The sequence below is a fragment of the Sceloporus occidentalis genome, unplaced genomic scaffold, assembly GCF_023333645.1.
Source record: "Sceloporus occidentalis isolate IW3139 unplaced genomic scaffold, rSceOcc1.0.p SCAF_173, whole genome shotgun sequence".
Classification (NCBI taxonomy): domain Eukaryota; kingdom Metazoa; phylum Chordata; class Lepidosauria; order Squamata; family Phrynosomatidae; genus Sceloporus; species Sceloporus occidentalis.
In genome coordinates, this window is record NW_028317153.1 from 1,129,503 (window position 1) to 1,142,116 (window position 12,614).

At 39.6% G+C, this 12,614-nt stretch overlaps 1 protein-coding gene across 1 annotated transcript in view; it reads left to right on the plus strand.

The window, feature by feature from the left end:
* The first annotated feature begins 577 nt into the window (after nt 1-577).
* LOC149279289 (solute carrier family 2, facilitated glucose transporter member 10-like) overlaps nt 578-12,614 on the plus strand; it is a 66,914-nt gene continuing 54,877 nt past the window's right edge. Inside the window, exons 1-5 of the mRNA XM_089501393.1 lie at nt 578-601; nt 1,885-1,948; nt 2,816-4,135; nt 4,571-4,693; nt 5,004-5,139. Coding sequence (XP_089357519.1) covers nt 578-601; nt 1,885-1,948; nt 2,816-4,135; nt 4,571-4,693; nt 5,004-5,139 — 1,667 coding nt within the window. The remainder of the gene's footprint in view (nt 602-1,884; nt 1,949-2,815; nt 4,136-4,570; nt 4,694-5,003; nt 5,140-12,614) is intronic.

Below are 12,614 nucleotides of genomic sequence, written 5' to 3' on the forward strand. Positions count from 1 at the left end.
AGGAATGCACACTCCATACCGCACCCTCCCGTGAGTATAACTCGTCCACGCTAATCTGCGATAAACTCCATCATTCCACGGGAATAACGTCAGCTCTGCATTTTTATTCAATACCGTACAGAAATAGAGTAACATTGTACATCACTTTTTTTGGTGGGACGGATAATTTAAGCCCCTGGTTGGTTATCAATGTAATTCAAAAAATGTCATCTTTTACTATAACCTATTAATCTGGTATCTGGAATATTTTATTAACTCAACTGTGTTTAGGATAAGGTAAGGCTTTATTAACTAAACTGCATTTAGCATAAGGTAATGCTTTATTAACTAAACAGCGTTTAGGATAAGATAAGGCTTTATTTACTAAACTGCATGCGGACAGGTAGTTCGTGTTATAATTCAGTTTGATCAGATGATGCCGTGAGCCCAGAGATACTTACGGAAAATGAAGCCCTAAACTATACGTTCTTTTCCCCATGAGTGTCGGGGGTTAAAAAAAGGAAATTCTGGTCACCCCGGCAAAAACAAACCAGATTGTTTATAGAGTCAATACCGTCCCTTTAATTGGAACACGTTGATGAGATCAGCCCAGGTGCGTTCGGTAAATAAATTCAGTAACATCTGCAAACAAACGTGGTTTGCTAAACCGATCCCCTCCAAAATAAATACAAACAAAAAAGCCCCCCCCTGTACTGTAGCTTTGGGTTTAATGAAGATCTTAAAAACCCATTTTCTAAAAATCTGATCACCTTCATTTAAATCTAAACACAAGTTTAAAACCTGAATCCTAAAATGTAATATTGAGATAAGGAAACCGAATTAGGGAGTGTCACAACAAATCCAAGACTGTTGGCAGGTGTGAACAAGTCAGCTGCATTTTTTCTGATTCCCTGCAGGTAAAAAAATACTGAATTCTGGTGTTTTTCTGTATGCTTGTAAATTCACGCACTTCACCCATTAAGCAGGGGGGTGATACTTCATTTAAAACGCCTTCAACGGTGAGAAAATTGGACCTCAGACACCGGTAAATATCCGTTTAAATGTAAATGATTTCATCATGCAGGATCAGAGGCATGTATGACATCACAGGGCTTGGATGTGTCATTCGAAATGCTCTCGGCTGGTATGAGCACCAAGATGTTTACTGTCTGCTGACACTGCTTAACGCCACAATTTATGATTTCTGGATTTTATTTTAACTGCCTTCCTCTGACGAAGCTCTCCCACGGAGTTTTGTATCGCAGGCGGGGAGGAAATAGTAAAGACAGCATTGAGACAATGTAACTCGGCTAACTTATGATTTCAATCCTGACTTTTATTTTTGAGCAACGTTGATACAAAGTGACATCTCCTTCCTCTTTGAGGTGTTTCTTCAAATTGTATCAACTCAACCTAAAAAGAGGTCACATGATCCGTCTGGCCTAACGCTGGCCTATTTTTTGTTTCTTGAGGAGGTCAAAAGTCCTTCTCAACGCCTGGAGGAAACAGAATCCTTCTTCATCCGAAACCCAAGCAACGACTTTTCTGTTACATTTTATTTTGTCCGAGTAAAAACTCGCAGATGCGCAAGGAGCTCCCGGCTCAATAAACAACGACTTTTCAGTTACGACGAGCTCCCGGCTCAATAAACTGGTTCTGCCACCTCATGACAATGTTTTCTTGTTGCAGCAACTCAATGTCAGGTACGCCCTCCATTCTATGTTTAGAACATTCTTCTCATAAACTAGGGAAGTTACGTGGAAAGAAACGTAACATTATTTGTAAAGTAAAACCCAACAATGGTTTAGAACGTTAATCCATTTCTGAATTTTTTTTTATTTTTTATTTTTTATTTTTTTTTTAAAGCTCAGATTAGATTTTGACCAAATCTCTGATTTCTTCTAGGTGACTCTTAAAGAGGCGATAACATTGGGCGATGCTGCCTGGGTGACCATCAATGCAAAAATGGGTATGTATTATTTCTATTTTATTTAACACATTAAATTATGATTTATTCTTCCATGGAAATCTCTGATATATTCTAAATGCTGTTTACGTTCTGGTGATCTGTCAAAAAACATGTTTGCGGATCACGTTGACACAAAGTAAGCACATTGTGTGTTTGAATAGCCTTTAATTGGTCTAAGGCAAACAAGCTTCAGCGGTTAAATAAAATGAAGTTTTCAGAACTTCTTAACAACTCAATGCGGTGATAGAAAATAACGTGAAAAAGAAACATTTGCAGAATTATAAAGATAAATCTTTATTACTGATGGTGTCCTGGAAAAGCTGACTATACAGAAGTTTGGGTGCTGTATAGTCAGCTTTTCCAGGACACCATCAGTAATTGTTAACATGAGGGAAACTGCAGCTTGGCTTGCGCATCTGTGATGTAACCGTTTTCTACCATAGGAGGTAGTGGTAGAGGGAGCTTTATATATAAAGAGCACTTACTGGTTTAGATCAACTTTGTTTTCTAGCTTCATACTCTGGTTTGTGACTCAACGTTTCGGTCTTGCCTCGGTTGATGTTCTTCTCAACGCTCAGAGATCGGAAGCTTTGTGTGGTTGGGGTTTTAGTAAATAAATCAACCCGTTACCCTTCTGTGGTATGGCGCCTACTGGCCAAATTTACAGCCAAGCATACTTCTGGTTCTCTTTATAGGAGACCGAACACATCTGATCACCAGAGAAGCTCAAATAAGTCCTTCAAACACCAATGGTTACTGTATTGCTTTTATGTAGCAACTATGTAACAATGTATAGAAATATAAAGTTGTCTTTGTATAACAGGGTGGTCTTCCAAATGTATCTAACCAAATCTACCTTTATTTTAGGTGTCAGCTCTGCTACTCTTGTTTTAGCAGCAGCTGTGTCCACCCTCGGTGGGCTCATATTTGGATATGAACTGGGGATCATATCCGGAGCGTTACTTCAGTTGAAGAATGCTTTGTACCTCACCTGCTCCCAACAAGAAGTCCTGGTCGGTGCGTTGTTGGTCGGCGCTCTTCTGGCTTCGCTTTTTGGAGGGTTCGTCATTGACCGTTCTGGAAGGAGGACCTCAATACTTGGCAGCAATGTGGTGGTGTTGGTCGGAAGTCTTATTTTAATCGTGTCTAATTCTTTTTGGTGGCTCGTCGTCGGAAGAGTGGTCATTGGGGTTGCCATAGCCATCTCATCCATGGCGTGCTGCATTTACGTCTCTGAAATAGTACGCCCTCACCAGCGCGGAATGCTCGTGACTCTCTACGAAATGGGCGTTACCGTGGGAATTCTCGTTTCCTATGCAATGAACTACTTTCTATCAAACTTAAATATGGGCTGGAAGTATATGTTTGGACTGGCCATTTCTCCAGCCGCCATACAGTTCATCAGTATCCTTTTCCTTCCTTCCAAATCTACGGACAGTGTTTTTATTGAAATGCAGGACATTGAGGACGAGGGCAAACCAAATCCACCAAAAAGACATTTTTCTTTTTTTGATCTCTTTAAGTCTAAAAATAATATGAGAAGCAGGACTCTGGCGGGTCTAGGCTTGCTCCTATTTCAACAATTCACAGGGCAACCCAACGTTCTTTATTACGCCTCGACGATATTTCACTCTGTGGGATTCCGAAGCGATTCGTCTGCCCTTCTAGCGTCCGTAGGACTCGGGGTGGTCAAGGTCCTCTCCACTTTAGTTGCCCTGAGTTGCGCGGACAGAGCCGGACGGCGAATCTTGCTTATCGCCGGGTGCCTGGTGATGACCGCCTCCCTCACCGGGATCGGGATCTTATGTTTTAACATCGAACTGGACAGCCACAAAGACTGTGAATTCCTTTCCAAGGTGAATCCTTCTCAGGATCTTTCTAATTCTTCTCTAATGTTTCCAAATGCCGTTGATGGAGCAACTACAAGGAGCCGTCAAACCCGCCAGAGCGTCTCGGTGCCAAGAGAGCTTCCGCCAGGTGGGACTGGCAACCCCACAACCCTAACCTCTTCTTCTTTTGGTGCGTCGAGTACGGAGGAGTCGCTTCAACCGAGCAGAGACAGCTCAAAGTTCAAGACGACGCGTGCTGCCGGCGCTCAGCCCCTTAACGATCACGTTATTTTAAATTGGATTACTCTGTTGAGTATGATGACTTTTGTAAGCGCTTTCTCTATTGGATTCGGACCAAGTAAGCATAAAGCAAATATGTCATTAAAATTAAGGCTGATGAGTGTTTCCGAGTTCAGAAAATGTTTTGTTTTTTTTCTCCTGGATTCTGCTTCCAACCAATAGGAGGCCAGCAGAACAAATACTCCGCCTCCTGGTTACTTTTTATTAAAATGGGGCATTTTTGTTCCAAATTAAACACTCCATTTGTTGTAATAGTAACTATAAAGTAGTTTCTAAGGGTCATTTATTCTCTGGATGTTGGAATATGCAATATCTGTAAAAATTTGCCCGATATTAGTTGTTATTTTGTAATTTGGTTTTTAAATTCCCAAATCTCACCTTTCTTTCTTTTTCTACCCTGTCGTCTTAGAGAATCCAATTCTTATTATAAAATGCCCAATTCTTCTTATTAATTAAAAATAATGCTGGTCTTTATTGCATTCTCTTTGCCCAGTGACCTGGTTAGTCCTCAGTGAAATATTTCCGGAAGGAATCCGGGGAAGAGCGTTTGCGTTCTGCAACAGCTTTAACTGGGCGGCTAATCTTCTGGTCAGTCTTTCCTTTCTAGATGTCATCGGTAAGTATATTTACTCTGCGGATCCTGTATGTAGGGTCTCCGAATATCGTTTTTAAACAGAAACCAAAAAATATAGACGTACGTTACATACAGAAGAGCTTCATTTATAAAGCCACTTCCTGCTGTTTCTATACACATTATCGGGGCTTTTAGGGCTGTAGAACCCTGCGATCCCCTCATACCCAGCAAACATTCTGACCTCCTAGAAAAGAGGGGCATCAGGGGGGGAGGGGAGAGGGGCATCGGGGGGGGGGGTGAGAGGGGCATCAGGGGTTTAGAGCTTAAAGTATAACTTTTTTCCCCACTTTAGATTCTATCGGTCTGCCGTGGACGTTCCTCCTCTATGGCATGATGGGGGTTTTTGCCACTATATTCATTTATTATTTTATTCCTGAAACTAAAGGTCGCTCTCTCGATGAAATTGATAAAGAGTTTTCATCTACAAGGTACGTGACGTATACTTAAAAGGTGAAAATCCAAGTTTGTTCCAATAAACTCCCTTTATCTGCAGACCTGGAGCCACCGTTGCTGTCAGTCAAGTGATATTTTGGGTGACTTTCCCGGCTCAAACACCACACTGAGCTGATGCTTTATGACAACGCTAATGAAGTCCCTTCCTCCATAGACTTTCATTAGTCAAAGAGTCCGGCTGGGTAATTAAGACCGAGCCGTTCTATTGTTGATAAGGAGTTTTAAAAAACATTTTTTTTCTGATACTGGGAATAAGAAATGGTGAGCATTTCCCTTTAATGTTGGAAAGAGAGCAGTAAAGGTCCATATATGAGATACGGCCCCTCGAGGGGCTTTTCTGTGACCACCAGCCAGATGAATGAATTACACAGCGATGTGGAACGCGAGAGATGAAAGCCTGCGCGTAATATAAATGTGGGTTTGTTGTGTGATCGCTCTAGAAAATTTAACATCTCCCAAATTTTCTGCCCACAAACAAAGCAATTGGTGTTTCCTCGTTATCTGGAAATTCTACGATACGTTTCCATGAATCGCCGCTTTCGCTATCGTTTCTGGAGTTTAGGCTTCGTATAGATTTTGGAAGCTATTAACGTAACCCCAAAAATCCTGCAGCTCATTGGCTAAGAATAAGCCCGTGGAATATTAATAACCCACATATTTAAACCCTTAAGTAAGGCCAATGAGCTGTGGGGTGGACTATTAAAGGGTTAAGTCCATTTAGAAAGCTCCCAGGTATTTTTTTATAGTTATTTTGTAGCATTTACACATTTGGAAGAAAAATCTTGATTCATTATAGGTTTACGAAAGGAAATGCGATTTGGGAAAATGTCGGAAGGAGGTCGCTTTCTGATCCTAAATATGAAATAATGGGAAGGTCCAACACGTCGGTCTCCAGCGCTTCAACCAGCTCCTAAAATTCCTGTGTGTCTGCGGATAAAATCCTTCAATGCCTCGTTTAAATGGAAAAGTGGCTTGAAGGTCTTCGCTGCCGTAGATCTGGATGTTTTCTTGGTCTCGTCACTGTATAACTATGATGGAAATTAAAAAACAAAACAAAAAACAAACTTTTGGTATCTTCTTTATTTCTGCGAATGGCTTTTAACAAGAAGTCCCTTGATTTTTTTAATTTTTTTTTCATTGACCAAAAAGCAGAATTTTGTGGCCATTGGCCATGTACGTGCCTCTTGTCGATAGAGTCCTATAACTCTGGAGTTGATACCGTTTGGGTAAACAGGTAACCAGAGTACTCCTTGATACTATCAGAAGACGTAATAAACCGCGCACACTTGTATGTCTTCTCCTCTAACAACAGATATTGAAAGAGTGGAACCAAAGCTCCTAATTTCACGCCCCCCCCCCCCTGATGTACGAGGGATATGTGTAATGCCTACTGAATCCACTAGATGGCGCTTGTGATCTAAGTCTTGGAATTCTAAATGTTCCTGTTTAGAACCCGGAAAGACGTCTCCGTATTCCTCGACTTATGAATATTAATGACCGATCTCATGTCTTGGAAAGCCTGTTGTGCGTTTGCACATCCTATAACCACATTAGCCGTAACGCTGCAGTAATCAGTGCATAATCTGAGAGTTTCTAATAACCAGCTGCAGAGAACAGATGCAGAACACGAGACGATGTTGCAAAGCGATCTGTATGTATCCCAGGCTCGTTAATAAATCGGGAAGAGGACTGATCAGCCACTATCGATATATTAGATTATATTTTTCTTTATATTTCTGTTCTAGGCAGACTTTTGTGGGTCGGATTTGCTTTACATTTTTATTGCACTACATTAAATAAGTAGATCTTAGTTTCCTAGGTCGCCTGGTACGATAATAAACTGGATAATAAAATATGACAAATTCTACCATCAAGTTGACTTGATTCAGGGCAAATGGCTTTAAAATGAAGTTACCCGGTCAAAAAGAACTAAAGAATTCTACAGACAGGGTTTATTAGCAGATATTCCTACGAGTTGCAAAAACATAAAGCTTTCTTGGTTCTCAGCCTTGCCTTATGTCCTAGATACACGTGCCAACTTAAATTCCTTCACTGGATTAACCTCTACCACTTCTGCTGGAAGGATATTCCACTTACCCACCACCCTCTCATAAAGTAAGTACATTCTAAAATCACATCTAAGCCTCTGATGTTCTAAGTTCATAGAATGAGCATGGAAATGCTCCATCCAGGGTGTGAAAAACCGATTTCCCAAGAACTCTCGTTACTTTCTCTGGAACCTTTCCATAGAAACACTATTTCCATTAATGTTTATTTGCTCTGGTCTTACAGCTGAGAGCCTCGGATGAACAGGTTCTGCAGACGGCGCTCAAGCGTCCTTATTTCATTCTGGTTGACGTATTTCAGTATTTGCGTGTCCATTGGATCTGGCTGGTTACTAAAGCATGGCTCGGAAAGTTTTTGTTTTTTTCCAGGACACCAACCAACGCCGAACCAACAAATTCCAGAGAACGTCTCCTAAATACGCTACAGCTGTGTGTGTAAAGCTGCACCAAGACATGAGCTTAGTTGGCCTCCAGCTCTTGTAGATTGGGTGGCCACATTGTGACCATTTTGTCCAGTTCCGTAAACCCCTTTTCCCTTTGGGGTCCCGGCTCCTGCATTCAAACTGGGTTATAGAGAATTTTGGTGGACACCAAAAGTATTAGAGATACTTTGTTGGGGGAAATTGGAGAAGAAGAATCGTCTAGAGAATAGGGTGCGTGATTGGTGTTTATGGCTGTTTTCTTATACGTTGAACCCAGAGCGCCTGCAAATGATGAGCTTAAGACAATAATTGCCTCTTTTCAGAAGAAAGAAGGAGCTAATCAACGAGACTCGCGGAACGCGTAGAACCCAACGCCGCTGCGTGATCTGCTACAAAAGGGTGTTTGCGTAACCGTACAATGCGTTTTGTTCTCGTGACATGGATTTCTTGTTAGCTAATCCGTTAGGTAAGAAAAGCGATCTAGAGAGTTTGTTTCAACAATACAGAGCTGTCTAAGGTGGAGGTTTCGGCGCCTCTGTGGCTACGTTGGTGGCGTGCTTTTACATGCCACGTTACACTTGTGACCTACAGACAATCCAGAAGGGGGTAAAACAGATTTTGCTGGGTAATTAAGGTCTTCGATGTAGCAAGAGTAGGCAGGGCAGGCAGGAGCTAATTTTCAGCATCAAAGTAATGTCGTAGGCTAGACGCTGACGGGGCTGCGCGGGTCAATCGAAGAGAAAATGGCAAATCAAGAGGAAATCGGGGTGCGATAATTCATTAAATAGTGGGAAGTGTTAATGGCTGTTTATTGGTCATATAGGAGCACGTTATTAGTCATCGCTGGAAAAGCCATGGATATTATGCAAATTAATCATAAACTACCACAAATGTAGGAAAATTTGATGGAGCCAAATTAACTATTTTTTTACAGCCACTACAACGCCCATAAAAGGCAAAATTTTGGCCAGCGCTCCACGCTGGTCACATGATCTCCACTACTATAAATTTTCAGTAGAATGTTTGCAGCGAAACATAATTTAACTATTTCATGCTCCTTCCAGAACTTTTTAAAATACCAGTTTTTAGAATGTTTTTTTAAAAAAAATAATAAGTCTAACCCTAACACTTACTTTCACTTAGTGAAATTTATATTTATTTATTTATAGTTTTTATTTATTAAAGTTTCTATGTTGATTTAATGTTTGTTCAAAATTGTGTAAGTATTATTGGAGCCAGCAGGTGGCGCTGTTCCCAAAGATTTTTCTTGTTCTTCTATACACTCCAGGTTTAAAGATTTCAGTAAAAAATGTTTTAAGGGAAAATAAAATAGGCAAAAACATAATGTTGAATAAAGATTTTTCAGAATTTTTTAGATTTTTTTTTTTGTTGAAAATATGCATTTTCTTTCAATTCCTAGAACTAAAGATGGGGCAGGTGGGCGTAGAAAAGAAGAGTAAGGCGGCTTCTGAGCATCTGGAAGATATTTTAAAGACGACGTTGACTCTGATTGAAAATCCATCTAATTCTTGGTAACTGAAATGTATCATAATTAGAGAGATTTGATTAAATAGGTCTTCGATATCCAAGTAATAGGTTCCCTAAACCTGCCTTCAAGTACCATAAAGAGGCGAAAGCTATTTTTTCCTTTAACACAGGTGGATCCATCTATTACCCCGACACTAATGAACATTTTTTTTTTCATATTTCAAGATATTCTTAAGATTTGGCCACAGCTACCCCAGAGCCGGAGATAACACCCCATGCACTTATTGTGAAGGTTATCAGGATCAAGAACATACAAGGCTGTATAGGCCGATGTCTTGGAAGAACAATCTTGGTTTCATAAAGAAGAACAAAATTCTATGTTCTAGATCAAGAATCGTAGCTGTATTTTTATTAAATGTATTATGAAAAATGGAAACAAAAGTGTTTAATACAATAAAAAATATTTTATTAACCCAAAAATCTATTTTTTTTTGGTTGGCTCGAGACGTTTGAGATGTTTGAGAAGACATCAAACTGTCTTCCTTGGTGGAACGTCCAACTTCAGCAGATAATGGATAGCGTCCCCCCTGTTTTTAAAAGCTAGGCCTGCTGAAGCGGAAAGATAATCTTTGAGCGTTAATAACGCAGCGGAAACGGTTTTGTGGTTAATTTGAGGAAGATCTACCAACAGTTCGGTAATTGGTTAGGTCAAAATTTCAGGTTCGATGATAATGTTCTCGGGTAATTAATCACTGGAGGTCGGACGTCCCATTCAAACCGTCTCAAAACCAAGGCGTAAAAAATAGCTAAATTCTAAAACATGGAACATACATGTAACATATTACCCAGCATTAGAAGGATATTTACCGTGCTATACATATATCATATCTCATTGTACAGCGGTACGGAATATGATGGTGCTACATAAAACAATAAATAATAATATGCAACATTTATAATAAAATACTCTAGAAATATATTTAAAGTAGCTCTGACACCAAAAAATTTATAATTAAATTTTTTTTATTAATTTTTAAAATCCGTAATAAAAATGGTTGATACGTCACAGCATGCCTTCCTGATTGGCTGCTTATTATGGAAACACCATTAAAACCTTTGTAATATGTTTTATAACTGGTTACAAGGACCAGGAAGTAGGACATTTCCTCGGGAAAAAAACCCCATTATGCCTTAACTTTGCATAAAAAATCCTTAATTGCCATTTTCAGAACATCTCAGGGCCAATGAGTTTCCATCACAAAATGTAAAATCTACATTCCAATATGATGGGGCTATAGGGACCTTCTTGGGTGGGTAACTCGCTGTGGCCACTCCTTGGTCCCTACTTTAAATGTATCGTTATCTTGCCATAATAAGGTTAAATAATATATGTTATATATAATATGTATATATAATATATATATATATATATATACAGAAGCACCTTGGCAGCAGAAGTAGCTGCGTGTTTGGAAAGCCCTTCCTTCTGGATGTCCCATCGGGCCGGCACTAACTTGCCCTTGAGGGAATTCCATATTCTTTGTAATGCATAAATTCACACCACCGATGTGAGAAGAGTTTGTCTTACTGAAGAATGTATCAGTTTCAAAGTTCTCACTTTCTTTGGTTCTTTTTATTATAGTTTATGGCTAGAGGCTTGGAGTATTTCAATAGGAAGCTACTCTGTTTTAGGATGAACCGTCTCTTCTTCACGGTGTTTTCGAGAACCAACATATCATATCTACCTGAAAGAAACGAGGAGTCACTTATATACAGTATATATTTTAACATAAATAACTATGTTTACATGGGTTTGGAAAATGACATCATAATAATGTTGGGGCACGTAAAACCAAGTGGCCCCATTAACTCCCCCCCCCCGTAACTCACATATATACTGGCACACATATGCACACACACTCATGCTAACACACATACTTACACCTACATATCCTTGCTTACACATACACACTAACACATACAGTCAAGGTTGGAAGGCCCTTTGTGATTGCTTTTGGACCGGCTCCTGAATTGCCCCCCGGACCACCCAGTCCCTGCAGTAAACGGTAACATGGCTGCCTCCGCTAAATGAACTTGTTACATTCAACAGTAAGTTACTATAGCTACAAATGATGTCAAATACACAAGAATATATGTCCGAAATGTTGTGGAAATCACAAATGCAATAAAACAGAAAAAAATTCCTTTAATTTTTTTTTTTAACCTCAAGCCTTTAAGTCCGAGAGTTAATTATATTTCAGTTAATCAACAAATCCATTGTTAGATCAAATGTCCATCAACTTGAGTTCCGTCGTTACTCGAAAAGAGCGACTCTCGCTCCCTGGAATTAATGGAACAATATGATTGGAAATTGAATTCTAATCCTCCGTGCTTCATAGATTGCTGAACAGCCTTTCAGCCATAGAATCATGCGATTCTCTCCAAGTATTACCAATTTAACTTGAATATAATCAATTATGGGAACTGTCAATCACTCATGTTTGCTTTTTAACAAGCTGAGAAAATAATGTAATTGAATGATCCAGGATACTTAATTCTTTAAATGTACTTTTATGACAGAAAAAACAAACAAACCATTGTTGGGCAAATAATTAGATTATTCTCCTCACACACAAATCGACGATATTTAATTAAACTAATTGTTAAATAGTTTTTCATTTGGAACCCTGGTTTATATTAGTTAATATATTTAGTACATAAGGACTGGACACAATTTTTGATGGGTCTTGTAGAACTGTTTGTAACGACCGTCATCCCAAACGCCCCAAGAAACTTTTTATGTGGTGGTGGCCACATTTATGAGGAATTTGATTTCTTTAAGTCTTGGTTGTCGTTGAGCGTCTCATGGACCTTGGTTGCCATGTCTTGGGTTCTGCAGCAAGATACATGATGTTACTTGAGACCATGTTGTAGAAAGGCCCTGCTTCTTATAAGCATTAAGATCTTACGTCGAGCTAACGTTCCACGGTCTCCTGACCCATGGCTGAAAAGTATGGCGCTCCATGGTCCAACAACATATCTCGGCCACCCCTGCTGGCCTATTTCAACTCAAGTATTAAGCAAAGAAAATTCACCTGAAACCTTCGGACGCTACAGTTGAGCTTGGCCGGCTCTAAAAAAAGTTTTGTTTTTTCTTTAAATTCTATGCATGAAGGGTTTAGTAACCAAACCGATGGGATGAAGAGTACCTGGTGATAATGGTGGACCTGAATTGAGATTAAAAGTGGGAATGTCTCATCTGCGAAAAAGTAGAGCTAAACCCAGCAATGACAACCACCAACCCTGTTTATTAATATTATTATTTAACGCTTATGTTTCGATATATATTTTATATTCCATTAAAGATACATTTCACGCAACTTCATTCATTAGCCATCATTGCCATTGGAATCCTTCCATCATCCCAAACAAGAAGTCATAGGCCACTTCCTGGACTTAAGCGAAAAGGAAGAC